We start from the raw sequence: 25,525 nt of genomic DNA, 5'->3' as shown, positions 1-25,525 counted from the left end.
AGGTTACCACGTTCACGAGAATGGGAAGGTCATGGACAGACAATCAGCAAAAGGAATAACACCTCTGGCCACATCCGTCGACGGCGCGGTGGCATAAAACCGCTCGCCAAAAGTTTAACGTTGTGCACGAATCCCCAATTATTACGCTCAGATCTGCCTGAGTCCAGCTCTCACAATCTCCTGAACAAATTGAGTTCATCTACAATCAGGGGGCCACATGGCACGGTAATCTAATCAGCTGTATGGCTCTGCATGCCTTTATTTTTCTTCCAAAGAGAGAGAGAGAGAGAGAGAGAGAGAGCAGAAAACAGGAAGCTTCTCCGGAGAAGAAACACCGTTCACTGCTCAACTCAGTTCACAATGGGAACAAAGAACTTTTCTCTCCTGTGTGTAAAAAGCCCAAAGAGGACAAACGGAGACTAAATTAAAAATACAGTGTTGACACCCAATAAAACGTTAGACATGAGGCTCACTATATGCTCATATTTACCACATTCATTATTATTGTAATATGATATACTGTTACTAGATATGGTAAAGTGATAGAATATATAGGTTCTTGTTTTGAAAGCTTCACTATACCAATCAGCAGGGTGCTCAACTTTCAGCTCAACTGTGACTTCAAAACAGTCACAACTGGAATTTCCATAACACGACCTCTACACCGGAGAGATTAATTACCTGAAGAATGACATTTGTTGGAGTGTGTGTCCTTGACAAAGGCTTTTCATTCAAAGAAAATTCAACTGTAGCAGGGACAAGAATCATGTTTTTATGGCAAGACCAAAATGTGATCAAATGTGAAACCGGGTATTTAGATTGATTGACACATGGACATCTAGGATGTTTTTCCCTTCCTCTGAAGTTAATACAACAGGGGAAACTTTGTTCCTTAATCATTTATTTAAAAAAATGGAAAATTTGTTAAGTGACTGGCTTTTTAATAACAGAAACACAACTTGTAAAAATGTATAAGCTGTGTGACACATGATAATGTTATTAGTGAAAGTCAAACTTAAAGTGTATATGTATATCCTCATAAGTAAATTTCTCAAACCTGTTTATTAATATCTGGGGGAAATTTTGCTGCATATACAGTATTGCAGATACATGTAAAAGATAAGAGCTTTGCATTTAGAGCTAAATAGAAAAAAGCTGGTGGAACCTACAATGGATTTAGGTGTATCACTACCAGGATACCGACTGTTCAATAGTCATAACTAGACTGGATAGCACAAAGAACAGCAGGTGCTCTAAAGCTTTACACCAGTATAAACATGCAGAGGTCAGAAGATTGTTTTGATGGATCAGTCAGGCGAGACAGTGCAGCCCAGTTTAAGATAAAGTTTTTTCTTTATCTTAACAATAATGTTCTTAAACTGGTCAAAAGAGGTTTGGGTAGAATCTCAACCCCTCCACAGAGTCATCTCTACACAGGTGGCCCATCTTCTCAGCCAGCAGCAACCTGGAGACGAGGGGTGAATACAGAAGAGGACACAAAAACGTGAAGATGGAGACACTTGTGACAAAATGGAAGTGATTAAAGAACTATAAAATGAAAAAACACAAGCTGTGTGAACAAAGAGATTCTTATGAACTTAGGAGATAACTCACCGCTCTTTAGACAGAAGAACAGAGAGTCCCAAGAGCTTTGCAAACTCCTCTGCCGTTAGTGAACCTTTGTCTGACACCTGTAGGGGAGGAAGAGAGAGGAGAAAAAAACTTACAGCCTCTCTAGATACTTTTCAGAGACATAAGTGCAGGCCGCTGGAACACATTTGATCAATCTAAGGCGTGACTGTGTTGTCGTCAGTGTAATGTTTGTAACAGTAAAAGCTCACGTTGTCCAGTGCAGAGGCTATCATCTCCTCTTCGCTGTGAGACTGCAGCTGGACCACCATCACACCACTGTCAAACACACGCAGCCTACAGAGAGGATGAGACAGATGAAGAGCAGGGTGTGTGTGTGTGTGTGTGTGTGTGTGCGAGAGAGAGAGAGAGAGAGAGAGAGAGAGAGAGAGAGAGAGGGGGGGGAGGAGGCGGTATAGAGAGTAGGTCAACAGATTAAAAAAAAGAAAAAAGATTTCTTATATAGCTAAAATGCAACCCGTTTGTGGGCACAAGGACAGGCACCGCAGGGAAACAGGCCAGTGTTTCTTTTGAAACTCGAGGAAGTGGCAGGAAATGACAGCTGCAGAGGGCTGGACACCACTTCCAACAACAGGAAGCCAGGCAGGAAGAGCCTGGCCAGTGTGAAGCAGGCATCTACACTGCCCTATATTCCTTTAATAAACAGTAAAGCGCATAGCCTTGTCTCTACGAAAATAAATAAATAAATGCAAGTAAGCATGTAAGCATAGATAATTCAAACAATACAATACAAAGACTCAAAGTCACCTCAGTGGGAGCTTCAACGACTCAAACATCTTGCAGGCGTTTACCAAATCTTCTGGAGATAAAAGCTACAGGCGGAGGAAAAAAATCAGTGTCTGACTGGGTCCTGGAGACATTTGTGTGTAGCATGAATGTACAGATAACAAAGATATGTCATACTGTCAATTCGGCTAGAATGAACATGCAGGGACATGCGCTCAAGTATGATCGCTCAAATTCTTCAGTTGTCTCGTGGTCTGCGTTTATGTGAGCATTACCTCCATCCCTCTGGCACGGTTGACGAGACAGTACACCTCAGTGAGAGCCATCATTCCCCCGCGCTCCTGACCGAAGAGAGGAATGAGAATCAGAAAGAGATTTAGGATGCAAGTTAAAGTACGGAGACAATTCACAGTGATGCATGATCTAAGCCCTGTATAGATGTAAAATTGATACGTACTTCGAGAGGGGCCTGTAGCATGTCTCCCAGTTGCTTAGCCAGCTGCAGGTGGTAATGTGTGCCTGATCCATGTGTTTCCCTGGTAACAGGGTCAGCGATACCCATGCTCAGTAGGTAGGACTTGAACCGGATTGTCTGTTAAGCACAACATAATGGTTAATAAAAAGAAAACCGCTTGAAAACCAAAGTGTGTGCATTTTAAGCCGCTTTCAGACGTGCACTTAAGTCCTGACATTTTCCTGAACTTCTCAAGAGGGGCTGTAAATGAGAACGCAAATGTCCGCAAGTGTAAAGACTGCATGGTGTAACAGCAAGATGCAATCAAACTCTTGTTATATGTGTGTGTAATGATCCACTGAAGTTCAACACTATTCCTAAAAGGCTTTTATGATTAAAAGCTATTTCTGCATGTACAGTCATTTGAAACCCTGTCCATTGTCCAATTATACTGGTCAAGGTCTTACCTCATCTTCTGTTATGTCTCCCTGCTTGTCTTTGATCTTGTTGGCTATAGACCTGGACAGCTCCACCATCTCTTTGGCCTGTTAGTTAGAGTAGACAATCGTTCAGCAAAGCCCACTGCATAGAAGCACGAGAGCTGAACACAGGGTTTGATGTCCACGGTTATGATTGGTAAACAAGCATACAGTGTTAATTTCACTAGATTATTATAACCTTAATTTAACCGGGAGTAAAAAACTCAGTGAGATTAAAAATCTATTTTTCAAGAGTGTCCTGGCCAAGACAGGCAGCAGCAAATTTAACATAAAACAATTTTAAAAGAGAGACAACATTCATCAACAGTCAGAGCATTTATAGCCAGTAGTGCCTGCTTCTAGGTAATTTACGAGAACTTTAAAAGTGTCAATAATTCCATTATAGATCACCAAGAACATGGGAATGAGGCCATGCAAAGGAAAGCATTCTTTACCTTCACCATCAGCTTGCTGAGGTCCTCAAAGGCCTGGAAAAAAGAGACCAAATGAGTAATATTGCACAAAATGATCCACAATTAGATAAACCACAAAAGTTAATTGCTGCAGAATTTGAAATTCATTCCAAAGTGCCCCCACCCCTCCTCTGACTGAACATTACGCTTAACATTCTCCCTTGTCCTAAATACACCTTTGTTTCAACATTATGCCTTTTATGAAACTAAATATGTTATTTCAGTTGAATTCTTTGATAATCAAGTGTCCAACAGCGGTTGTATAAACATGCAACTTCATGGTTGTCTGATGAGTGTCACAGCAGCTATGGTCAGCTTGATTTCACATGAGTTATAATGAATTCCAATGGTGACAATTTTCTACAGATCAAAACATTCATAGAAATTTCTTAAGGCAAACCACTCTGTATTCTCAGAACATTCACAGTCTCAATACTCCAGCTTGGAGCTTTGTCGTGGGTGATGGTTTGAAACATGGGCAGTTTAATTAACTCAGTTCCCATTCAGATCAATAACTATATTACGAGTGACAAAAAAACAATTCCCATTCCGACACCTTTGTTCACACTTCAGTATTTTTAGTTCAAGATACCTCTGAAATGTTTTTGTCTGTTTCTTTCCTCTTCTGCTCTATCTTCCTCTCGATGCCAATAATCCCCACCGCATGTGTCTTTCCTGTCTGCATGACCATAAAGGAAAGAGAAACACGCAGTTTAGCACACTGGGAACAGATATGTTTGAAACAAGCTTCGGGGGACAAGGAAAGACAAACAGTTTGACAATAGTTACAGTACATAAATCTAATTTTGGTGATTTCTTAGAGTTTATTAAAAAATAATTGAGATACATGACCTAATGCAAGTGAACTGACAGTGTAACAGCACAGCCTTTACAAAAACTTCTTCTTAAAGCAGAGTCCAACTGCTATGGGATGCTAAAAGTAGTGTAACATTAATGTGACGCATACTGATATTGAATATTTTTAATGGTCCCAGAAATAGTAGAATCTCAATACTGTAACTGTAAAGCCCAAGAAAGAGGGACAACACTGCCATCCTGTGGATCATAATTTGAATTGACTAAAGTAATTCCCACATAGAGAATATCACCTATTAAACTGCTCAGTGGCAGTTTGGTTGTTAGAGTTACAGTCCTGTGGAGTGACAATAATCAATTTAACCTTCTAAAATATCACCAGTAATATAAAACAGTGGAAAGGAGATGGAGGTCAGGTGAGGGATACACCTGTTCAGCTTCCAACCTGAGGGCTGGTTCCTGTGGGGATGGGTTGTGAGAGTGATGTGCTCTCCCATCTCTTCTGAGTCATCTCTTCTGTTAGCCTCCTGTAAAACTACAAGCAAATGGGCCCATGTTGTCAGTTTCAGATAATCAAGATACAAATTGTCTATCTAGAGAAGTGATTCAAAAACTGAGAACAAAAGTCTCTTTTTGCATCTTGCGTGAACAAGACTACCTCAATCTGCCCATGTTCTTTGAAGGACAGCTTGATGTAGGGGTACTTGCTGTGTTGGTAGGGACCTGGCTCCTTGTTGGCAGGTACTGGATACAGGTGAATAACTATTTTTGCACTGCGGAATGAGAAAAAAAACAACACTTATGTTATGATTTTTATTGTTGTTGTTATCATTTGTAAAAGTCCATTCTTGACCTTTCACAAAAAAGTCCACCTATTATCTGTTTATGAAGCTTTCAACCACATCGTTTGCATCCAGATGCATTTTACGTTATTACATGTGACGGCATCTGAACCATCCCCATGACAATTTGAGGAAACTCCACCCACTGATGAAGACAGAGAAATGGACTGACCCCCCCCCCCCCAGCAAAAAAGGCAAGTGTGGACCTTGATTACTGACACTGACCTCTTTCCTATTCCTGCAGCCTGCTCCTCAAAGAAGATGATCTGTGACAGGGGCATGGCTATGCAGCATTCCTGAGACACACACAGACACACACACACACACACACACACAATGTGAGAAACAATGGCACCACTCCTCAAACAATCAGTGCAGTGATGACTGCATGTAGTTGAGTTTGCTGCTGTCTTACATGATTTTTAACGTCCCTCCAGATCAACCGATGGGTGCTCAACAGGGCGACTCCAACATCCAGCTTGGCCTGGTACAGTGACAGAAAATTACATGTTGTTATTATTATTTGCTTACATTAAGTAAAGGTGGTGTGATAATCACCGTATACTACACATTTAAGCACCTAAAACCACAATGATCCACCTGGACTTCATCAGCTGCCTTAAGTTGCACCGTCACTCTTCAACTATTCAACTATCTCATCAACACTGTTGCGGTTTAAGTTGTTGGCTGCTGCGCTATTGTGTGAAGCCACAAACTTGGCTAACAGGAAGGAGAACTGCACCTTGTCGTCGCCGTCATAGAGCCTCACACCTCGTTGCTGGATCACCAACGTTTCGTTTATTTCCAAGAGTCCATTAGACCACGAAAATCGGTCCATCTCAGCTATTATGAGAACGATTGAATTCTTATTTCACTGCGCCGCCGAGACTCGTTCCATGTTTACTCCTTGTGTAGCGTCCAAACTTGGCCTGACGCCGCCTGCAGAGAAACACTAAAATTGAATAATAAAAAAAAAGTAATTCAAGGTAAAATTTAATTATGATTATCTCAACTACAAATAAACTATTTGTACCTATAATAATACCCAAAGCAAACGAAATGTTGTTAATTTAAATGAATTGCTTCGCGGTGTGTTTCTTCTCACGAGCTGCCTCGGCGGGGTCCTTCTCGCTGTTGACGTTACTAGCGCCAGCTGTCAGAGGAAGCTAGCTACTAGCTAGAGTGCTAATGTCTCCCAGCGCGTCATTTTGAGATTTTTCTTTTTAATTTTAATGATTTCTTTTTACATGTTCCAGTCTCCGATGTGACCGTTTCCAGCTTTTAGATTCAAACCAAGCTTCGGCGAAAAGATGTGCAGCTATTTTACTCGCTTTGTCCAGTGAGGTTTTGTAGGGCTGTGAGCACTGCGGTTGCTGTGGCTAGTTGTTAGCTTGTTGTTAGCTAGTTGTTAGCTTGTTGTTAGCTGCGGTCAGCTCCTCTTGTGTGGAACTCATTGTTCACAGGCGGAAAAGTTGTATCGTAAAGTAGTGAACAGATCATGCAGCTTTATTATGGCGCTAATCGTGTGCAGAGAACATTTATTTTGATAAATCATGGTCTCATTGCATTATGAATGAATCAGTAACTCTGGATCGGTAACAAATTATTAACCGATACAAGTCAACCGAATGCATTTTAAATTCAATTAGTTTATCTGTTGTGTTGTGAAAAGTAAATTTACCAAGTGTGTGGTATACGGTATCATTTCATCGTCAAAGAGGCAAGCGTTTGTTTAACTCAACAAACATGGATAAAAAGTCATTCGACATTGTCTTGGATGAGATAAGAAAGGTAAAAAAAAATCGTCCAATCCAAAATTGCATGTCCCGACTTGATTTTTGAAATCGTTTCAACTCCAGGGTTTGTTTATATTCTCCATCCTGTGCTTCAGTGCGTCCTGACCGATCAACGCGTCAAGGCCATAGAGCAGGTGCATGGATATTTCTCCAGTGAGCAGGTAACTGTTCAAACAGCAACACTCTCATGTCACGTTGTACCTGAACGCACCAGATTGACAGGGTTCCCACAAGAAAACTGGTCAAACCAATTGGTTGCACAGGGATACACAATTCAATATATTCACAAAATTTGAATCTGATATTAGTAGTTGTTGACTCAAATCACAACCAATGCTACACATTGGTTTTAAACATGAATTCTCAAATAAATGCAGCTCATGATTTACGATGTTTAAGTTTGTATGAATTAGCTATTATGATCGCAAAACCAATGTTTATGATCTAATACACACTGATCTTAAACATGCATTTGCCTTGCAGTGGTTATTTTCCGGCTAGTAAGAACTCAAAAGAGGGAAATTGTGTTTGAATATCTTTTATCGATATATACATACCGGTTTTTAGTGTAACACTGTCTTCAACATTGCAGGTGATGGAGATACTGAAGTACTTCTCATGGGCTGAACCTCAGATCAAAGCAGTTAAAGCGCTGCAGCATGTAAGTAAAAGTCGATATACAGATAAGATAAGACTTTATTAATCTCACGCTGCTGAAATTCACTTGTTGCAGCAGCAGCAATAGTCAAGGCATCAGGGAAGAGGTAGAAAATATAGCAAAATATACAATATAAATATGGCACAGGATGATAAAAAATTATCAAGGTACCAAAACGGGTTGCATCAGTAAATATTTTGTCCATTTATATACTGTTCAAAGAGATTCAAGATAAGTGAAATTGTAAAAATACCTTTTTTTGTGTGGATTTTCTGCTCTCACTGTCACTGGTATCTCACAAACTGTTTGTTGAACATGTTTCTCATTCTTTTGCCTCTAGAAAATGGTTGCAATCCCTACAACCAAAGTAGCAAATATCCTGAATTGCTTCACCTTTTCAAAGGACAGACTGGTTGTTCTGGAACTGATAGCTTTGTGAGTATATTTTGGGAAAAACCAAAACATCCAGAACTGTTTATTGTACGTCACCAGACCAAAATGTCACCCCGTTTGGTTCATTCAGTAGTGAATTAGACTAAATGGCTTCTCGTCACGTGTCTCTTCACCGAATTCAGGAATATCGCAGATGCTCAAAATTACCGTCCTGTGGAGGATCTGTTTCGCATACACTTGTCTGAGAAGAAGCGAGCTCGCAGGATACTGGAGCAAGTAAGTTCTTCTTTCCAAATTCATTTACATTATGTTTTTTTTGTTCCAGGAAGGTTAGCATTTGATCCCATTTTTAAAAAAAAAACATACTAAAATTAAGCTTCTAAATGAGACTTGTTTTTTATTTCTTTGTACATTATTCCTTGTATTAGGTATGTAAGGTTGGCTGCAAGGCTCCTGTAGCCATGATCTCCTCCTGTGGGATGATACCAGGGAACCCATACCCTAAAGGCCGACCTAGCTTGGTCACTGGAACTTTCCCTGTAAGTATGTGCAGGGCTCTACAATGTGCTTTCCTGAAGGCATTCTAATCCTGAGCATTAGGATTTTATACATGCTAAACACAACCTAACCACACCAAGTAACACAGGAGAGGTAAAGATGTAGATTTTATTATGTCTTTGGTATGTAGTTCCTTTATTTTTCACTGGTTCTACTTCCATGTCTCCGGATCTAAGAAAGTGGAACAAAGTTTAGATTCTTTGTGACCTCCATCACTGTGTCTGTAGACAGAATACAAAAGGGAACTTACAGGAAAAAACATCTTACTTAAATTTAGATATTTCACTTTAAATAATGCTTGCTAATGTTGTTGTTTTTTTGGTAATTTGCAAAGTTTTTTAATCTTTTTATTAAAAAGGCCTGAATAGTACAAAAATGTGTTTTCTTTATGATCACAGGGAATCCCTCCGTTGAAAAAAGAAGGAGAGAAGAAAGATGATGCCTCTAACAGTATGGAGGGGAAAGGAATTGCTTCCCGGATAATTGGACCATTCAAACCTGTAAGCACTAGACTGGAAATCACTGACTGGGAAGATGTAATAGTTCTCGTGAGTGAGTGATGAGTCATCACCTGACCACACCACTTATACAACCTACTGATGGAGCAGAGTGATAATGACAAATTGACTAGAATTAGCCCTTTTATTGACAGTGCTCCCCCTCCCCTGCTTGCAATTGTTCCACCATTGCTGAAACTTGGGCTAGAAGATCATTCTTGAATTCTCAGAATTGGTTGACCACTGAATTGTTTTGTATCTTAATGTCTCTAATGTTTTTTTAGTTTCCTTCAACCTACAACCCTCATCGACCTGTGCCCTACCCTATACCACCATGCAGACCCCATGCCACCATCGCACCAAGTAAGAAATAACCCACGTACACACACTTGTCCCTGCCTTCCCCTTTCTAAACAGTCATCGAACATTGTGTGCAACTGGTCAATAATAAAAAACAAACAAACATAAAGGATCCTGAGCCCTAAGCTAACTGAGAAATTAATAATTCTGCTTTGAGAGGCAATAAGTCATTACTTATGTTTTCTCACTGCCATCTGGGATTGTTTGAGGTGTAGTTGGTAGTTGGTGGTGAGTTGTTCCCTCACATTTGTTTGTGTGTGTCGGTATCAGTGTGTGGTAGACACTGTTAATATTTGCAACTGCTACTCAGGTGCGTACAACAACGCAGGCCTTGTTTCTATGGGAGGGGTTATAACAACCAACGTGGCCCCTCCCCCCTACAACTCCACCCACAAAGTAGCAGGTATGATTTGATGGTGAAGTGAGTGTGCGTATGTGTGCGCACGTGCGTGTGTGAGTGACAGCAAATAGGCAAACCCTGAAAGCTTTGTTGCCTAACATCCTGGCATGCTGCTTACCTGCGCCTCTCCAGCCTCCTGCCTTCATCAGGTGAAGAATGTGCTTCTGGCTTCTGTTGCACTGAGTGACCAGAAAAATACAGCCCCCTGTACATCTCGATGCATTTTAATACAACAGCTGTGCACTGGCCTCTTGGAGAGAAGTTGATTCAATTTTATGGTCATTTTAGAGGGAGTATTGTTGGAATAGATTGCCCTATATATCAAATGTGGCTGCATTTAAAATAATTTTTGGGTTAAATTTAATATATACTGTATTCTTTCTCCCCCCTACATGTAGTTTAGGTGGGACAATAGGAAATTCTATTGAAATACCATAATGCAGTCCAAAACAACATTACTGCAAATTACAGCCTCAGAATGTGTCCATACACAAATGTCTAAAATAAAGTCTTAACAAATACATAACAATTTTTTTGCTAGGCTATGTTATTTGCGTTACATGTTACAGATATTTCAGTTTTCTGGTCAGTCGGTGTAGAATCATGTCATGGTGGTTTGTGAGGAGGGTCTGTGGTTCGCTGAACTGGGAATAGATTCAAACTAATGTCATTCATCTTTTTTTACTGGAATCATGCATCGCTTGGGATAACTCTCTTTTTAACGCAGCATTTTATCAGTTTTCACAATTGAAATACATCTTTTAGGGCCTTTGGGGAGACGTCTGGTCATTGATGACTGTAGTTTCATGTAATTGAGAATTTCCAGATGATAATAGTGTGGGGTGTGATTATAGTTCTTGAGGTAACCAAACTAAATAAAGAATAAAAACCTTTCCCCAAAGGTAAAAAGAAGACATATTCCAATCTTGAAAAGTGTTTGAATTTCCATGTAATAAGTTGTGGCGTGCAGGGATGCTCTCTGACTATTTCTCTTTGCTCTGTTTCTCCCGTCATTTTTAAAAAAAAATTGTGAGTGGGTTGCTGAGTTGCTTCTTCTGTGTTAGTTTGTTGGAACGTTAACCTATTGTGCCTTTGTCCTGGAATGATTTTTTTTCATTTAACAATAACACCACTGATCAGAAAAATAAAGATTAGTCATGTAATGTTTTTACACTATTTGAATTTGTCTCTGATTCTCATACCATGTCAGACAACAGACGTCATTATTTTGATCACCGTTCTTTACCAACTCTGACCTTCTACTTCCAGGTTATGCCAAACCAGGCAATCCGCAGCACACCACACCTGGAGTCAACAGTGGGCCCCTCCTCATTCCTCATGGGTCCACGCCTTCTACCCCCGTCCCACCTCAGGCTTCTCCCGCTCACCAACCTCCCACGACTCCCATTACACCAGTTTTCCCTGGCATGGTTCCCTCTCACAACCCCAATGCCTCCTCTCCCTCCCCTGCTCCATCCCCATCTGTCATCAAAGCAGGACCACAGACCCCCGGTGGTCATGCCACACCTACACCCTCATCTGTCATTAAAGCCCACACACCTTCTGGCACCCCTTGTGGAACTCCTGTCCCTGGCAGTGGGGGCTTCTCTTCTTCCCCCTTCCATGTTGTTTCTCGACCAGGCACCCCTGCAAACTCCCGCGGCGGCCCAGACCCCCTGTCTCAGACGAACTCCATGGTTTCAATGCAGCAAAAGTTTTTTCCTCAGTCCACAGACCACCATTCAGGACCCACCTTCTCTGGCATACAGCCACACACAGGTAACCCCGCTGGGTCAGTGATACGAAGTTACACCCCCTCTGGACCACAATCTCTCACCCCCGGCTCGTCCACTCCAGTGATTCCGAGCTGTTCCACCCCAGGCCCCAGCCCCAAACCCTCTCCAGCTCATTCTGCACATGCACATGCTCAGGCTGCCATTGCCATGGCTGGATCACTGAACAGACACACTGGGGGTAACAGCAGTGGCAGTAACAGCCCTGTGCACTCTGCTTTCAAGGGCACCTCTCGTTCTGGCACACCGTCTGTTAGCTCTTTGGTGGTCCAAGGTTCTGCGCAGGCCGCCCTGGCTCGTTCGTTGGGTCTGTCACACCCCTCAGGTTCCCCTCAAGTCTCTCTTGCAAGTCCTGTCGCCATCACCGGCCTCCAAGCTCTGTCCTCCAGCCCTGCTCCCTCTCATTATCCCGGCCTGTCCCCTTTTGCCTCCCTGTCTTCCTCGCTCCCTCCTTCCAGCATCGCTGCATCCATGCCTGGAATGACCCCCAATAGCAACATTTCTAACCACCCACCAACCTCCATCTTCCCAGGCTTGGCTACCAATGCTGCCCCCAGTGCAGCCTCCCCTTTCGGTCTAGGCCTCACTTCTGCAACCTCTATGTTCCCAGGCCTTCCGCCTGGCCCTAGCCCCGGTGCCTTCCCTGGACTGGGTGTGTCAGGGGGGCACGGGGCTGGGAGCCCTGTGTTGTCTTCATTCATGGGACTGCCAGGTGCCACTCCATCTTCAGTAGCATCAGTGGCACCGCTGCAGGCAGCGGCGGTGGCGGCGGCGGCAGCAGCAGCAGCAGCTGGGGTTCCGTCATCATCGCCAGTTTTACCAGGCTTCGCATCCGCCTTCAGCTCCAATTTCCAACCAGGGTATGTCAGACTTTTTGTTGATGGGCAGTTACAGAGAAGCCGTAACATATGGGAGATGTAAAACCTAACCATTTCACGTAGATTGTCTACTGTACTAATATTTGATTTTGTAAAGAGGTCCCTGTATGCCAGTTGTGTTAGCCGTTGCAGAAGGCCTATATTGCCACTCCATCACTCGTAATGCTAGATCACAGTAGTTGATAGTAAAAACTGACCCTGAGTTCATTAGAACATGTGACATCAATTTCCAAACATCATAAATCGTGTCAAATGTTTTTCCACTTTGGGTCGTATATATGATAAGTGGGAAAATGCACCCTCAAAGTGCAAAGTCCACTCGTACGCCCATTCTGCAGGGTTAGGGTTAGACTTTGGCTTGAACAGGACGCCATATATTACTCATGTGATCTTGTTAATGAAGAGGCGTTGCAGACACAAGCCTCGGCTTTTGTGTCTGTCAAGGAAGAGCCATTAAATAATCCAGCAGGTATTAATTATGTATGTTTATACCTGGTGAGTGACAAACAGTATAGTTAAGTAAAATGACTTTGAATAAGGATAAAAAAAAAAATACTTATTAACACAGGTACACACAAGATAAATGACAGGCCAACAATATGCTGTTTTATATTATTATTTTGTAGCTTCTGTTATAAGATCTAAGAAGAGGTTTCCTCTTATACATATACAATAAACAATAATGTGTCTCCTGTGACCACTTGTGATCAGATCTCACTTCCCGTTTCCTCTCCGCAAAGACCAAATGACGTTGTTTTACTGTACAGATGGGTCTGTTGTGTAGTAGGACAACAGACAATATTACTGATTATATGTTGTTTGTGTGTGTGTGTGAGAGCGGAGCCAGAAGGGGCTGAGTGAATCACTACAATGCATGCAGCTTTGCAATGGAATAGGATTTATGTTTTTAAAAAACATTTGAAAATCAATATGTGGTGGTCAGTGTTAATATTGTGACAGTGGCCAGAAGTCGGTGTATAGGAAACACTGAGGAGTGTCAAAATGATTTGGGTTCATTATGAAATCGTAGTGGGTTGGGTTGTTGCCTGATGTGGCCCTGGAATAATGTGGCCACATGCGTCCCGGCCACTCCCACCTGTACTTCAAGCAGTCCGCTTGTGATCGTATCACTCAGGACGGATGTTTATATCAGGTCTGATCGGGGTCTGACAGTAGTTATTGTTGTTGTTGTGTGCATTCCAGGTTGGGCAGTGGACTACAGCCCCCGGGAAGCAGTGGATTCCCCAGCTTGCTGTCCTTCCCTGGGGTCCCAGGTTTCTCTCCCTCTGGCTCCCCTGCTGCTCTCGGTGGCCTCCACAACCAAGCCATGCAGTCGGCCTTGCTGCAGGTAAACACACAAATGCACACGTTGTGTCACAGGTCATTTCCTGGAGACTTGCCCTAACCATATCCATCACTTGCCGAACCCTCGCCCTTTATCCAAGCCTTAACCTAACTCTAACCTGAGACCCAACCCTCAAACAAAAGGTGTTAGAGAACGTGAAGACAGTAAAGTATTTGAATGTCAGTTTGATGAAGCCTCACTGCTATAAAACTTTGCATCTCTTTGTCTTGCTTTAGGCTCATCCCACATCTGCTCTAGAGAGCTTTCCTCCTCAGCACAACAGTTTCCCCAACTACCCTCCGGGCCCAGGAAACCCCTTCCCCCTCCAACCAGGCCTGCACCCCCAGCTGGGTTGGCAGTGAAACCCATGGCTCACTTTGAAACAGTGGTCGACTTACGTGCCGACCTGCCCTGTTTTATGTCTTGGCCCTGACCCCAGAGCAAATAACAACAACTAAAGAGTGTTTCAACACAACAGTGTGTGTAACAGCCAGAATGAATTACTACGTCGAGGAACATTACCGTGAAAAAACAGTTGAAATGCCGTGCAGGGGAGAATATTTGTTATATTATTCATAGTGAACAGTTGTAAATATCTGTTGCCAAAGTTGTTTTAGGTTTGACAAGTAGACTGTGACTGGTTTTGTTAGCTAGAATGTTTTTAATGAAGATGATCAGCTTTTTATTAGTGAATAATGAAATACAGAAGAATTGAAAAAATGTACATGATATGTAACGACTTCCCAGTATCCTCATGTAGTTAATGTTCAGCCTCAGGAGAAAGAACACATGATACTGATTGAGAATTATGAATTGAATATTGTATTATGACATGAACTTTTTTGCTGACTTGCGGTATATTGAGTCACATTTTAAAGTGGGAACACCATGAATATTTAAAAAATCCTTGTTGTGGGTCAAGGAGTGTTGTATACATGACCTGCATTTGGCAGCTCCACTCATGTCTGTGATATTTTTCAGTGAACACTCACTCGTGGCTGTCAGCAGTTTACTGTGATTCACATTTTGTATGTTTACAATGTTCTGTTGACAGATGTGACAGTGCTAGTGCTGCTTATCACAATATATGACCAGACACACTGTACTGTATGCAGATATTGCCGGAAACAACTCCTGTTGATTGATATGTGGAATTGAGATGTATAATTACTGTATTCTACAGTAATGCTTTGCAAAAATAGTGAAAACTGTAATTTTTTACATTTACTGTACTACGTCAATTAGATCTATAACCTACGGGGGTTCACTCAGATGTGGCTACTTTATTGTTTGAGATTAAGAGACATGTTTGTTACATTGTGGGGGTTTTTTTTTTTGGTTATTTTTTTGTGTTCGCTCACGATTTGTTATTTTGTCAGTAAACTGCTGGTTGCTGTAGCTTTTTGCCTCATTAGTAATATTATGGAAAATGTAACTTCGTCAAAGACAGTGAGTCATGTAGATCACAGCGCTGAGGTTATTTGCTTTCACCTATTTTTGTGAATTTACGCAAAATGTGGCAAAATCAAAAAAGGTCGAACATTCGATGACTTGCAAACGCTTTGGTTTTCAAGTGCATTTCAATGTGGTGAAGGGACATTCTCATAGACAATGTAATGGACATTCATATACTTTAAATCAGCAAAGAAATGGGTAAAAGTCCAGGTTGGTCATCAGAAAAATCTCATGAATGATTGGAATCAAACGGGTTAGATGAAGTACATTGAAAATAATGGGACAAGTGCAACAAAACCAAACTGCTAGATTAAACTTTGCCAAAGAATATGAAAACATCTCTGATGAATACTCCCAACGCAGTGATTGTGTGAGTGCAAAAGGGAGATGACATTGCCTGATGATCTGTGAAGAAAATATCACAAAATAGCGCCATAAATTTGTGCAAGATGGTATCATCTGTTGCCAGGAAGATTTAATTTGTAATTCACTACAGCAAGTGCAGTACACAAGACACTTTGTTCAATAAATAATTGTCTTGCTGATGCTTATCAATTAAAAAGAAAAAATAATGATTTTCCCCTGTTACGAGCTATTTTAATATCTAGGGGAATACAGGAAGTAAAATATTTATAGTTTATAGTTAGTTTATTCAAACCTTTGTAAATTTAAACTGAAGTGTCAAGAAACAGTTCTGAAACAATTAAGTGTAACAATAAATGATTAACAGATAACTGAACACAGTCCACAGTAATACCATCAGGAAATTATTTTTTAAGGTTGAATTAGGTGGAAACTGGTAAGTGTCACTGTTATCTACCCACAGCAGGTTTAATAATAATAATAAAATCACATCATACTGTACGTGACAATATTTTTGGCAGGCATGCAGGTTGTGTTAAGATTTTCCATGATTCATACGTGAAACACAACTCGAGGGTCATCCAGTAACCTGTTCGCATCATTAGGATTGCACTTTGTTGATGATCAACTCAGAGTGGGAGCCACACCTACTCCTTTCATTATATTGCAGTGTTACAGCTTTAAAAGGCTGGGTGACTCCCCCCTGATCAGTTGCACTTCAACAAACTCTCTCCTCACACTTCCCAATTCGGCTTCGAGCGACACATGGAAATGGAGAACCAGATGGAAAGCCAAAAGGGAAGAGGAATTAGCAAACAAGACTTAATATGTAAGTGATGGACTTCACTGTCTTTTTCTCCTGAGCTTTTACGTTACACTACCTTGTGTTAAATAATGAAATATTACTAACATTAGGACATTAAAAGCTTGGATCAAAGGATCCCTCAACCACGAGCTCTACTGTATGTTTATTGTACAGTACATTGTCATTAAGATCAGTTATGCGAGCAGTAGTCTGTTATGTGTAATACATATGTACTGTGGCAGCTCACCTGTGGAGGTGGAAAGGAGCCAGAGGGGCTGGGGCTTAGTATACCTGCATCGTCATAGAGACAGAAATCACATGCCACTGAGATAAGGAGTTACGAAAAGCATGTGACTGAGTGTTAGTGTGTGTGTTTGTCTCCTGTCATTTGTGTTTGTGTCTCCATGCTCTGTGAAGTCAAGACAAAACTCACATATGAAGCATGTGATCCTGACTCGTGTGTAAATGTTCCTTTATTTAGTCGATGATAAATGTTTGTTTTCCCCTCTTTCTTTCGGTGTAATCCTATTTCCACGTCTTTGTTGTCCTCCAACCTGTTGGACGGGATCGTGTCACCTAGATGGCTGTGTACACAACATTTACATGCATTCACTTTCAATCAGATCTTTGAATTAAACCTTTTTTCCATCCTACTAATCAAATTTAACAGAGAAAAGATAATATATAGATATAATGAAGGTTGGCACAGTGAATTATGTTCATGCTTAGCAAACATGCAATCTTTGCCACTAGCTGTGATCATGTGCAACAGCGGAAGTGAATTTTCAGGGTTTCTAATGAGCATCAGTGCTCCCTTTCAGTTTAATGCTGCTGTGAAATTTTCCATTTGTTCAACAACAGGAAACATGATTCTTGTGGCTTGAACTAGAAAGAGGCAATGGTGTCATTGAGAACACAGGGGCAAAGGAAATGATAACCGCAGCGATAAAGGAAATGATAACCACTGCACTACAAAGGCAATGACGCTGAAGCTATTCGCACTCAAAAATGAGATTATTGTCGTCTGACGGTGTAACCTGTGAGCATCAAGCGTAAAAATCAAATGTCAGTGTTAGAGGGAACAACTTTGTTGCAAAACATGGAAAAATAAGAACTGAATGACACTTATTTGACCTGGAAACTATTACAAAGTATCACACACACTTAATTACCCTATTTTATTACTAAAGTGGAAGGCCTAGTCCAGGCTGCACTGATAGCTTTTCAGTGTGAAACCGGCTTGTTTGTGTGTGTGTGTGTGAGCGCGTGTGTGTGAAGGACATCACATCCACACCCACAGGGATCCAAGGTAATTCCAAAGTGTTTCCTGATCACTGACCTTCTGGACGATGTTGTCTCTCCCTCTCTCTCCCTCCAGCTGAACGGACGGGGTCTCTTGGATGCATTGGTTGGTTCATCGTCATACTCTCTGGCATCTTTACCATCTGCCTCGCCCCGTTCACTATCTGGTTTTGTCTGAAGGCGAGTGATCTCAATAAACCAGCACAATGGGTTGTAAGGCAGACGCCTTATTATTTCATAATTTGGACGTGAACTGAGCTTGTGTTATGGTCTTTCCTATCCGTACGACAGATTGTTCAGGAGTATGAGCGCGCCGTCATCTTCAGACTGGGTCGCATCACAGACAGGAAGGCTAAAGGACCAGGTAGAAACACCAACAATTAATGATATACAGCAAATACTTATGTCAGACTGGTGCAGAATAGTAATTATTCATGTTTTTAAGTCATGTTTTGTCCACAGGAATTTTCTTTGTTTTGCCGTGCACCGACTCCTTTGTGAAGGTGGATCTGCGAACAGTTTCATTTGACATCCCACCACAAGAGGTGGGGCTGGTGCAAACAACAAAACAACTGTTTAGCAGCACGATGAAAATGACCACAGCTGAAAAAAAAGAAAAGTGAACAACCACAGAAACTGTCATGTGTTTCTATTCTAGATCTTGACCAAGGACTCGGTTACAGTTTGTGTGGATGGAGTTGTGTACTTCCGGGTCAGCGACCCCATCGCCTCTGTGGCCAACGTGTCTAATGCTGACTTTGCCACCCGTCTGCTGGCACAAACCACCCTCAGAAATGTTCTGGGGACAAAGAACCTGTCTGAGCTCTTGTCTGATCGTGAGGGCATCGCTCACAGCATGCAGGTACAGAGTCCAAAACCCGTTTTAATCTTGATAGCTTTTAAAACGAGAGCAGAGAACAACTATTAAACAAACCCACAATGTTGGGTTATAGCATGTTTGACATTGTGTTCTGATAAAAAAAGTTCTTTCAGAAGATTCCCCTTTTGGATAATCATATTGTCAATTGGAACAATTTCTTTTTTGGCATGTTGGCTTGTTCAGTATCACTAGAATATCTTTTGAGACTTCCAATTCACTAAGTGGGAACTCTCAGGTGGGTATATCCTTGATCCCAGGTATCAAATCTGTACTGGATGTTTGGACAGACATTTGATTTGGCCTCTTGTTTTTCTGGGTTATTTTTTAGAAGTAAATTTCCGTGTGGAATATTTTTTAATATTTTTCTCCAAATGTGCACATTGACCCAATATATATTCTCTCTATTCCAGACCAGCCTGGATCAAGCCACAGACGACTGGGGCATCAAGGTGGAGCGTGTGGAGATTAAAGATGTGAAGCTGCCACATCAGCTGCAGAGAGCCATGGCTGCTGAAGCAGAGGCATCACGAGAGGCCAGAGCCAAGGTCAGGACATACACTATAACATGACACATGCAGTACATGCACATAGTATGACACAAGCATGTATTGCAAAAAAACAACAACAGACAACATTGTGCACAGACAAGTAGCCCTACTTACTAGTTATTATGAGCCACCCTAATCCCTCTTTCTGGCTCCTCATACAGGTGATTGCAGCCGAGGGTGAGATGAATGCATCTCGTGCCCTGAAGGAGGCTTCCCTCGTGATCGCAGAGTCTCCGTCAGGCTTGCAGCTTCGCTACCTGCAGACCCTCAGCACCATCGCAGCAGAGAAGAACTCCACCATCATATTCCCCCTGCCCATGGACATCATATCTCACTTCATGCGGAAGTGATTTCTCAGTGATAATTCATATTGATGGTCCCATATAGTCAATGTATATTCATTTCTGCAGCCACGTGTAATAACTGCCAGAACGCAAGATAATGTTGTTGAATGGTCCAATTTTTTTTCAAACTGATCATACAAACACCTGAATGGTTTGTATAGTCAAACTGTGACGAGGCCAAGCCTGCGAACCAATGTGATTTAGATTAAATACAGAGTAGTCAGCATAGTTTATATATCATACATTTTGTTATGAAACTAATGTTATATGTTAATAAAGTATATCTATATAAGATGTATGCAAAATGCAATCATACTAATAAATGGAGAAATCCATCCTTCTTTCTCTCTGTGTTTTTTCTTCTTGATAGCCCCACATTCAATCGACTTCAGGGTTGGTGCCTGTGTTGCTGAGTAGTTTTAACCGAAAAGTCTTTTGTTACAAATCCTCAGCTGCAGGGAACATTTTTGGCAGGTCTATTAGCGAAATGGTGCTTACGAATTTAGAAATGAAAATGATTAAGCATGAAAGAATATGTAAAATTGGACAAAATACATATATAAATGTAAAAAATAAAAGTTATATACATAGTATTTTGTGTTATTTGAAGTGTTGTTTCGTGGATCCTTGAAGCTGAACAAAGCATATCTGAGGATAGACTTTGACACCAGTCCTGAATTGCATGTGCTGTTATCTGAGACCAGCACAGAAATCATGCTGCAGCCAAACACACCTGAACAAGAGAACGGAGGGCTGGGCTTACCCTCGAATGAAACATGAACATCTCATGACTTTTCTAAAATATTTTAATACTGTGTTCTCCCCAAACGAAAAAATAAAATCACCAACATACTGCGAGTACATAACGTGTTGAACTATCTCATTCCTCGTCCTCTAGGCCTCCCGTACCGCACGCCACATCTTAACATTTTGACCGCCACAAATGCAGAGAGGTAACAGAAGAGAAAGGGAGAGGGCGAGAAACAGCGAAGACAGAAAGAACATGCTTCTATTACTTTGTTGGTGCACTAAGACACAACTCGAGTTGTAAATGTATTTACATTCAAACATACAATCAGTGCCTGGACAAATTCAGTAAACGTTGTCCCTGGAGCAAATCCACGAGGGGTTAGTCATATAGCTTACATAGTGCTGAAAGTTGACAAGCCATGGAAACATTTGCTACGACAGCATTTAAATATCAACATGGACGTTTGAGTGTCGGACAAATTACCCACGTTCCTTGAGGGGAGGCTCAACCAAGTGCTACATATCAAGTGGCTGCTACATAGTGGTCAGAAAAGAGGCCCTTCTATATCAAACAAAATCACAAGAATGACTTGTATAAAATTACATTTTTTCGACATTCAGCGCAGTGTGAGAAACACATGTCCACAGGACACATTGAAGGGTCATTACAATACCAGTTCATTGTTCAAATATCAAAGTCCGTTCAAAGGTGAAATATAAATTTAACATCGTTTTATGCTGTAAACACTGGTTTTTGTTTGCAATATTGTATTTTTTGGACCTGAGGTGACCTTGAGGAGGCCTCCTGAAGAATCATCCGGTGGCGTACATGAACTGCAATCCTAAACATTCGAAAGCACAGTGACTTTCTGACTGGTATATTCTTCCAACTGCTAGTTATGCAAAGACATTCCCAGAATCATCAGGGTCGTTATAAAAATCGGTGAGATACATTGAGATACATTTTTTCCCCCACCTTTTTTTCATGACCATCAAAGTGCTGGTATATAGCAATTAAAGATCTACTTAGAAGATTATTCCTGGAAAGACTGTCAACTCAGAAACTTTTTACATGCTGGTAAAAGTTTACATTTACTCAACCTGTAACTGAACAGAAAAAGTGACCAGGGGGGCTGCAAGGAGTTTCAGGGCCCTCTGGTAGGCCTTGATACTGCCCCCCGCCCCTCTTCCCATGCATCTACCTAACAATATTACATTAGTCACAAACCCTAACCCATGCTCCCAATAGCATTTTTTTCCAATAGCCAACACAACACAGACTTACCCCATCTAACTGGCCATGCTAATTTTCATGTAGCTTTGACTTTGTGTGTTTATGTGCAAGTAAATCACTGAGATTACACTTTATAATATTCAGTCATATTCAGTGTTGACTTGTTCAAAGCCAGATGAAAGATTAGAGCCCTGAGGGGTAAGTTCAGTCAGTACAGTATAGTACAGGAGGCAGCTATGATTTACTGTATGCTATAAAATGATTCTCTTTTTTTTATACATCAAAGGTTGGTTTCTCTATTGGGTTTTATATAAGTGGAAAATCATCTTGGGAAATATCTCGTGTTTACTGTTCTGTAGAGAAGCTATACAAAAAACAAAAATGTTTCTAATCTAAATTTAGAAAACAATTCCCTGAACAATATATTCATTACACTGAAAATTCAGTTTGCAAAACTTTTTGGAACATAATAGTCAAAGAATAAAAAAGTGTCATTCAAATAAACAATGCAGGAGGAGTTAACCCCGGGTTATGAGGGGTTAACACGGGTTCAGACAGGGTTACGCTATTCTAATACGTCACAGAGAGGTAAACAGAGGGTTAAACTGTTTTTTTTATCTACATATAGCTTATAGACTCATATCATTTCATAACACAGTCCCCTGAACATCACCTATGACAGCCTAGAAATCTCCAGTATAAGCTCCGAGAGTATTACACTTTAGAGTTAAACACACCATTCATTTCCCTCACAGCTCAAGCTTAATAATGAAGAGACAGATCACGGCAATAATAAGTTTACGTAAAGACTGGCAGACTTCCACAGTACATGCTTGCTTAAAGTAGCAAAACACATGTAACAAATAAATTAGATATAAACACCACATCATAAAGAAATCCACAATAATCGTTAAAACAGTGATTCCTGTTGCCAGGTACCCCTGTAGCTCTGAGCTCTCTCTCTCTTTCTCTCTGTAGCGGTGTTGTTGTTGTTGTTGTTGTTGTTGTCGTTGTTAATGCTGCTGAGTTGCAGACACAACAGACTGCACATTCCCACTGAGGTAAATATAAAATGGCGGGTGTATTCGTTTTTGCAAGTTGACCTGAGGGATCATGAAAGTGAAGAGTAGCTCATGTGGACGTTGTAGGAACCACTGGCAAGGTTTTAAAAGACTTTTTCGATCATCAAGTCCTCTGCATTTTGCAGGTAAAATGGCTCGGGTTCCAGGGAGGACGTCCCACACATGTAAAACATCAGCACTGAACTAATTTACAAAATGTCAAATTCATCTTGAGGAGGCTGAAAATCGTTATGAGCTCTGATTTAACAAACCAATTCTGTATGTAAAGTCCTTCATGAAAAAAACACGTTGGTCCTTCTCTGCTGGCGAAACCACAGGATCAAGTATAAGGTGCTTTGTTGGGGATTTTTCCAAATGAAAAAAAAACATTTAACTTGAAGGCTGATTCAGTTCATGACTCAGAGTTGCAATTAATAGTTAACTGACTATGAGAAAGTAATATAACTTATTTTATCGAGGACATGACCGTGTTCAAATCTCCCTGGAGAATTGAGTTTTGGTTAAAAGAGTGTGCTACTTTCCATCTGTTTCCTGTTTCTGAGGGGCTCATGACCATCCAATTCATGCAGGTTTTAACTACATGTCAACACTTGCATCACTATCATACAGTATATACAGTCTCTACTTCAAGACTTAGTATCAATACATGTTGGGACAAAGAACTATCTGTCCAGTTTTACCTGTAATAACTGGACATGTCGTTTGTGTACAACATGTACTGCAGCTCCATTCACATTGAGAAAGGAAGGAGGAGAATGAAAGAACTGAAAGAGAACGAGCCAGGTAAGAAATTGGAGAGAGAACGACGTGAGCTTATCGAGCAGCTAAGTTACAACGGTTGGCCGACGCTCTGTGTGTGGGCGTGGCCGGGCCGGGGGAGTAATTCTGATTGCTTGCTGCCCTGTGAGTTGGCGTGGCCGGTCCCGGGGAGAGGTTTTGATTGGTGGTGGCTCTGTGGGAAGGGGAGGAGTACTGAACTTGCTGGGGACAGCCGTGACAGTGAGTGGGGGATTCGCACCCTGGCACAGGCGAGGAGGAGAAGAATGGGGATGAGGGGACGGGGGAGGTGGAGAAGGAGCGGTGCAGTGGGGAGGAGGCGGGGGACATGAGCGGACTGGTCTGGAGGCGCCACAGCAGCTCCTCGTTGTTCCGACTCAGACGCTTCTTCTCGGTGCTCTCCTTCTCGACGGACTCCTGGAGGTTGGAGTTCTCCGACGATAGTTGCCTGCGGAGGAAACAGAGCGCAGAGGGGAGCTGGTGTTAGCGTAAAGATGATGAGGTCATCATTCATGATCAGGATGAAGACTGCATGACCCTCACCTGGACAATGCTAGGTTCATATCGATACGGGTCTTCAGATCTTCGTTCTGCTGCTGCAGAACCTGGACCTTCTCCTCGAGGAACACGTTCTTTTGGGCCTGCTCAAAAGTAACAACCACAACGCAATATTTCACTGAACTGGCACATTGACCACATGTATGTGTATGTGTGTTTTTATGAAGTGGTGTTGAAGTGATGTGCTTATTTGAGCATACCACTTTCTCCAGGTCAGAGATCTTCTTATCTTGCTGGTGTATCTGCTGGTTCTTCATCTCTACAATCTCCTTCAAGCTCTTCAGATCTTTCTCGATGTGCTGGTATGGAGCTAAAGCATCCTGTTACAGAAAGTTGGGTCACTGACATTATTTCTGGTGACACCATTTCTCAAATGCTTCTCTATCTGAGAGATGCATGCAGCCGTGAAGGTGTGCAGTACACTGTCTGTGTTCATGTTATGGGTGAACTCACAACTATGTGTTCATCCGTGCTCCTCCTCAAAGCCTCTTCAAAACGTCTGGCTTTGTCCCTCAGACTCTGATTTTGAAATGTGAGCGTGTCCACTTGATCCTGAGCAAGCACACAGAGTACAGATTAGTGTGCACTGACCAAAGTTAAACGTTAAAGTCATCTGTTTTTAAAGAGCCATACCTGCAGAGAAAGCCTGTGTTTTTCAAATTCCTCCTCGAGAAGCAGCTTCTGTTGCTCATGAGCTTTCCTTAAGTCTACACACAGATGCAGAAACATAATAACAGAGAGTTGAATTTGTTTCTAGCAGTTCTGGTGTCATATTGTGTCATTTAAATGAGATCTAATATCATACCTCTCATGGTACGGGCGTGCTCCTCATGCAGTGTTGCCATGGTGATGTTATGCATGTCTCTGAGCTCCTGAATGGCTGCCTGGTGGTTGACTGTCATTTCCTCCACCTAACACACACGCACGCACGCACGCACGCATGCACGCACACACACACACACACACACACACACACCTTTAATAACTGACTGTATTTTTCGTGTGTAAGATCAGAGATCACATGAGGCGGACACATCTCCCATGATGCCTTTCTCTCACCAGTTCCTGCTGCTGTGTCCTAAACTCCTCCATCTCTGACCGAAACTCCGCCTTCAGGTGTTCCGCCTCGGCCGAGTGACACTTTCGGAGCCCCTCCTCCACAGCAGCCAGCTCCGCCTCCTGCTGCAGCTGCAGCTCCTGCAGCTCTCGCTCGAACGCCACCTCCAACGCCGTCTTTTCCCGCTGGAGCCTCTCCCACCGCACCGAGTTAGATGCTGTGGACGAAGTAGAGAGTGTCTTGTGATGATGT

At 41.9% G+C, this 25,525-nt stretch overlaps 4 protein-coding genes across 7 annotated transcripts in view; 2 read left to right on the top strand and 2 right to left on the bottom strand.

Annotated features, from left to right (window-relative positions):
- Nucleotides 1-844: 844 nt before the first annotated feature.
- On the bottom strand, nt 845-6,615 carry vps36 (vacuolar protein sorting 36 homolog). Of its 2 annotated transcripts, none has more exons than XM_035624994.2 (15): nt 6,474-6,615; nt 6,183-6,392; nt 5,856-5,924; nt 5,666-5,736; nt 5,257-5,371; nt 5,044-5,133; nt 4,375-4,461; nt 3,765-3,797; nt 3,298-3,375; nt 2,834-2,968; nt 2,652-2,717; nt 2,398-2,462; nt 1,842-1,926; nt 1,615-1,691; nt 845-1,465 (listed from the first exon to the last, which is right to left on the bottom strand). In XM_035624994.2, the coding sequence occupies exons 2-15, from the start codon at nt 6,276-6,278 to the stop codon at nt 1,384-1,386; spliced, it is 1,149 nt and encodes a 382-aa protein (XP_035480887.1). In that variant the 5' UTR covers nt 6,279-6,392; nt 6,474-6,615; the 3' UTR covers nt 845-1,383. The 2 variants fall into 2 exon arrangements, with proteins under 2 accessions (XP_035480887.1, XP_035480888.1); XM_035624995.2 differs by having other exon boundaries at nt 6,183-6,379; nt 6,474-6,610.
- A 473-nt stretch (nt 6,616-7,088) lies between these two features.
- Nucleotides 7,089-15,911, top strand: proser1 (proline and serine rich 1). 2 transcript variants are annotated; one of them, XM_035624984.2, is made up of 12 exons: nt 7,089-7,231; nt 7,332-7,397; nt 7,829-7,897; nt 8,235-8,329; nt 8,470-8,563; nt 8,716-8,826; nt 9,244-9,345; nt 9,627-9,705; nt 10,013-10,105; nt 11,372-12,755; nt 13,977-14,121; nt 14,355-15,911. In XM_035624984.2, the coding sequence occupies exons 1-12, from the start codon at nt 7,187-7,189 to the stop codon at nt 14,478-14,480; spliced, it is 2,409 nt and encodes an 802-aa protein (XP_035480877.1). In that variant the 5' UTR covers nt 7,089-7,186; the 3' UTR covers nt 14,481-15,911. The 2 variants fall into 2 exon arrangements, with proteins under 2 accessions (XP_035480877.1, XP_035480878.1); XM_035624985.2 differs by lacking the exon at nt 10,013-10,105.
- Nucleotides 15,912-16,606: 695 nt separating this feature from the next.
- On the top strand, nt 16,607-20,160 carry stoml3b (stomatin (EPB72)-like 3b). The gene is made up of 7 exons (XM_035624998.2): nt 16,607-16,765; nt 18,120-18,223; nt 18,335-18,407; nt 18,506-18,588; nt 18,702-18,905; nt 19,334-19,468; nt 19,633-20,160. Exons 1-7 carry the CDS (start codon nt 16,702-16,704, stop codon nt 19,819-19,821), a joined length of 852 nt encoding a protein of 283 aa, XP_035480891.1. The 5' UTR covers nt 16,607-16,701; the 3' UTR covers nt 19,822-20,160.
- A 443-nt stretch (nt 20,161-20,603) lies between these two features.
- The window catches only part of mtus2a (microtubule associated tumor suppressor candidate 2a), a 39,759-nt gene continuing 34,837 nt past the window's right edge, over nt 20,604-25,525 (bottom strand). Inside the window, exons 10-16 of one of the 2 annotated variants that reach the window (XM_047327269.1) lie at nt 25,276-25,490; nt 25,022-25,127; nt 24,850-24,923; nt 24,670-24,768; nt 24,417-24,536; nt 24,202-24,302; nt 20,604-24,106 (exon numbers count right to left, since the gene is read on the bottom strand). In XM_047327269.1, coding sequence (XP_047183225.1) covers nt 23,695-24,106; nt 24,202-24,302; nt 24,417-24,536; nt 24,670-24,768; nt 24,850-24,923; nt 25,022-25,127; nt 25,276-25,490 — 1,127 coding nt within the window. In that variant the 3' untranslated portion in view covers nt 20,604-23,694. The remainder of the gene's footprint in view (nt 24,107-24,201; nt 24,303-24,416; nt 24,537-24,669; nt 24,769-24,849; nt 24,924-25,021; nt 25,128-25,275; nt 25,491-25,525) is intronic. The other variant, XM_047327270.1, reaches the window with a different exon arrangement.

The sequence above is a fragment of the Scophthalmus maximus genome, chromosome 2 (genome assembly GCF_022379125.1).
Source record: "Scophthalmus maximus strain ysfricsl-2021 chromosome 2, ASM2237912v1, whole genome shotgun sequence".
Classification (NCBI taxonomy): Eukaryota; Metazoa; Chordata; class Actinopteri; order Pleuronectiformes; family Scophthalmidae; genus Scophthalmus; species Scophthalmus maximus.
Note: the sequence above shows the minus strand (reverse complement) of the source record. Positions and strands in the feature narration are given on the sequence as shown.

Coding starts and splice junctions, on each gene's coding strand:
- vps36 (XM_035624994.2), bottom strand. CDS start 6,278: ATGGACCGATTTTCGTGGTCTAATGGACTCTTGGAAATAAACGAAACG. Junction 2,718..2,833: donor TGCTACAGGCCCCTCTCGAA/GTACGTATCAAT, acceptor CTCTTCGGTCAG/GAGCGCGGGGGAATGATGGC. Junction 2,463..2,651: donor ACCGTGCCAGAGGGATGGAG/GTAATGCTCACA, acceptor CTCCGCCTGTAG/CTTTTATCTCCAGAAGATTT.
- proser1 (XM_035624984.2), top strand. CDS start 7,187: ATGGATAAAAAGTCATTCGACATTGTCTTGGATGAGATAAGAAAG. Junction 7,232..7,331: donor TCTTGGATGAGATAAGAAAG/GTAAAAAAAAAT, acceptor CCTGTGCTTCAG/TGCGTCCTGACCGATCAACG. Junction 12,756..13,976: donor AGCTCCAATTTCCAACCAGG/GTATGTCAGACT, acceptor TGTGCATTCCAG/GTTGGGCAGTGGACTACAGC.
- stoml3b (XM_035624998.2), top strand. CDS start 16,702: ATGGAAATGGAGAACCAGATGGAAAGCCAAAAGGGAAGAGGAATTAGC. Junction 18,224..18,334: donor CTATCTGGTTTTGTCTGAAG/GCGAGTGATCTC, acceptor TCCGTACGACAG/ATTGTTCAGGAGTATGAGCG. Junction 18,408..18,505: donor CAGGAAGGCTAAAGGACCAG/GTAGAAACACCA, acceptor TTTTGTCCACAG/GAATTTTCTTTGTTTTGCCG.